The sequence below is a fragment of the Helianthus annuus genome, chromosome 10 (assembly GCF_002127325.2).
Source record: "Helianthus annuus cultivar XRQ/B chromosome 10, HanXRQr2.0-SUNRISE, whole genome shotgun sequence".
Lineage (NCBI taxonomy): Eukaryota > Viridiplantae > Streptophyta > Magnoliopsida > Asterales > Asteraceae > Helianthus > Helianthus annuus.
Window position 1 is genome coordinate 179,266,154 of NC_035442.2, and position 1,958 is coordinate 179,268,111.

Genomic DNA, 1,958 nt, shown 5'->3' on the forward strand with positions numbered 1-1,958 from the left:
ATTTACAATTAATTTAAAATCAGTTCATCTCGTTGCCCAATTTAAATTTATTTTTTTGGTTTTCGGTCGATGTTAAAATGTGTCATATTCTTTTGAGTTTATTTATTTGGGTTGGTTGTATATTGAACCAGAATAGATAGATATGTTTAAAAAACAAACTAATGTTGTGATTTTTTCTAACTATAATCTTTTAACCCAACAAAATATTTGACAATTTATCTTATATATTCTTTTCTCTCCAATCATATTCTTTAGTATCCACATTTCAAATATTTTTGTGCAATATATTTTGTCCATACATATCCTCTTGTTTCCTTTTAATTCCTTTTCACATACCTCTATTTTTGTGCTACCCCTTTTATTTTTGTTATTCTATGGGTTCCCCTACCCCTAACCCGGTCGGTTTCTGATTGCTACCCTTTCTCTCTCAAAAATCTCTCCTCTCCTTCTCTCTCTATATCTATAGATACACGTATATCACACCTATGCCCCTATATATAAAACACTCCCCTCACACCAAACACTCTAAAACTTGTGGTTGCATACTTGCATTAATATTCCATACCCCCTCCCCCCTCTCTTGTTTCCATCAACCATTATTTAGCAATTCGGGTCGAGTTGGGTCCGGTCACTCTTTTCAATATTTCATATCATATCATATCATATCAAATTCACAATGGCTGAGTCAAGCACCACTGCATTACCCGACCCATTTCCCAAACAACCCGAGTCACTCGAACCCAACCCGAAAAGGTTGAAGCGGGTTCGAGATGATCCGGATCATGAAGATGGAAGCTCAAACACTAATAATAGTAAGCATCCGGTTTATAGAGGGGTCCGGATGCGGGCATGGGGCAAATGGGTATCCGAGATCCGAGAACCCAAGAAAAAATCCCGGATCTGGCTCGGTACTTTCGCTAACCCGGAAATGGCCGCACGTGCACACGACGTCGCCGCACTTTCAATCAAAGGAAAGTCGGCGATCCTTAATTTCCCAGAACTCAAACATCTTTTGCCCCGACCCGAATCATGCACGCCACGCGACATTCAAGCCGCCGCCACTAAAGCCGCTTCAATGGACCATCTTAACCCAACAACAACAACACCGCCGTCAACACCGTCCACGTCATCCTCGTCCACGTACTCGGCAGCGTCCACGTTGACATCGTCGAGTTCTACGACGTCGTTGGTTATGTCGGATGAAGTTTCAACTGGCGCGCCGACGACGACGGCTGAGGAGCTGAGTGAGATAGTGGAATTACCGAGTTTGGGAACGAGTTATGACTCAACTGAGTCGAGAGACGATTTTGTGTTTGTTGACTCAGTTTGGGACTACTACTCGTCGCCACCGTGGCCGTCGGTTTATGACGTAGGGTATTTCGGCGGTGAGCCGCCGGCTAATGTTGTATCCTCTGGTGGCTTCTTCTTTGATGCGTTATTATGGCAACATTAATAAAACTCAAAAAAGAAAACAAAATGAAGAAAAGATGGTTTGTGTGCTTTTCTTTTTCTTTCTTTTTTTTTTTTTTGGATTTTGTTTGGGTGTTTCCTCTTTTGTTCAATATAATACTTTTTTTTTTGTTTTATTTCTAATTGTTAGATGGTCCATTTTTCTTTCTTTTTGTTTTATCTTCTAAACTAATTTGAGGTGTATATTAATTAATGTGTTGTGTTTAAAATAATGTTTTTTTTTTATATTTTGTGTATTTGAGCATTTGTATCCAGTCTATTTATGTGAGTGAGTTTTTTATATCATAGATAATGGTTATGAAAGGTTTTGAGTAGAAGAGAGAGAAAATTTTACTTTTTTTTTTATCTGTAAATATGAATAAACACTATTCATCCTATAAATTTATGGTTAGTGAGTAGAGGATAAGGAAAAGTTAATGATTAAAAGATTAAAAAATTTAATTAAAACAGAGAAAGAAATGTAGTAATTTTTAGTGTAATTAGTGAAT

General features: G+C 37.6%; 1 protein-coding gene across 1 annotated transcript; it reads left to right on the top strand.

Annotated features, from left to right (window-relative positions):
• The first annotated feature begins 520 nt into the window (after positions 1 to 520).
• On the top strand, positions 521 to 1,722 carry LOC110886893 (ethylene-responsive transcription factor TINY). The gene has a single exon (XM_022134767.2). It carries the CDS (start codon positions 677 to 679, stop codon positions 1,451 to 1,453), a length of 777 nt encoding a protein of 258 aa, XP_021990459.1. The 5' UTR covers positions 521 to 676; the 3' UTR covers positions 1,454 to 1,722.
• Positions 1,723 to 1,958: the final 236 nt, after the last annotated feature.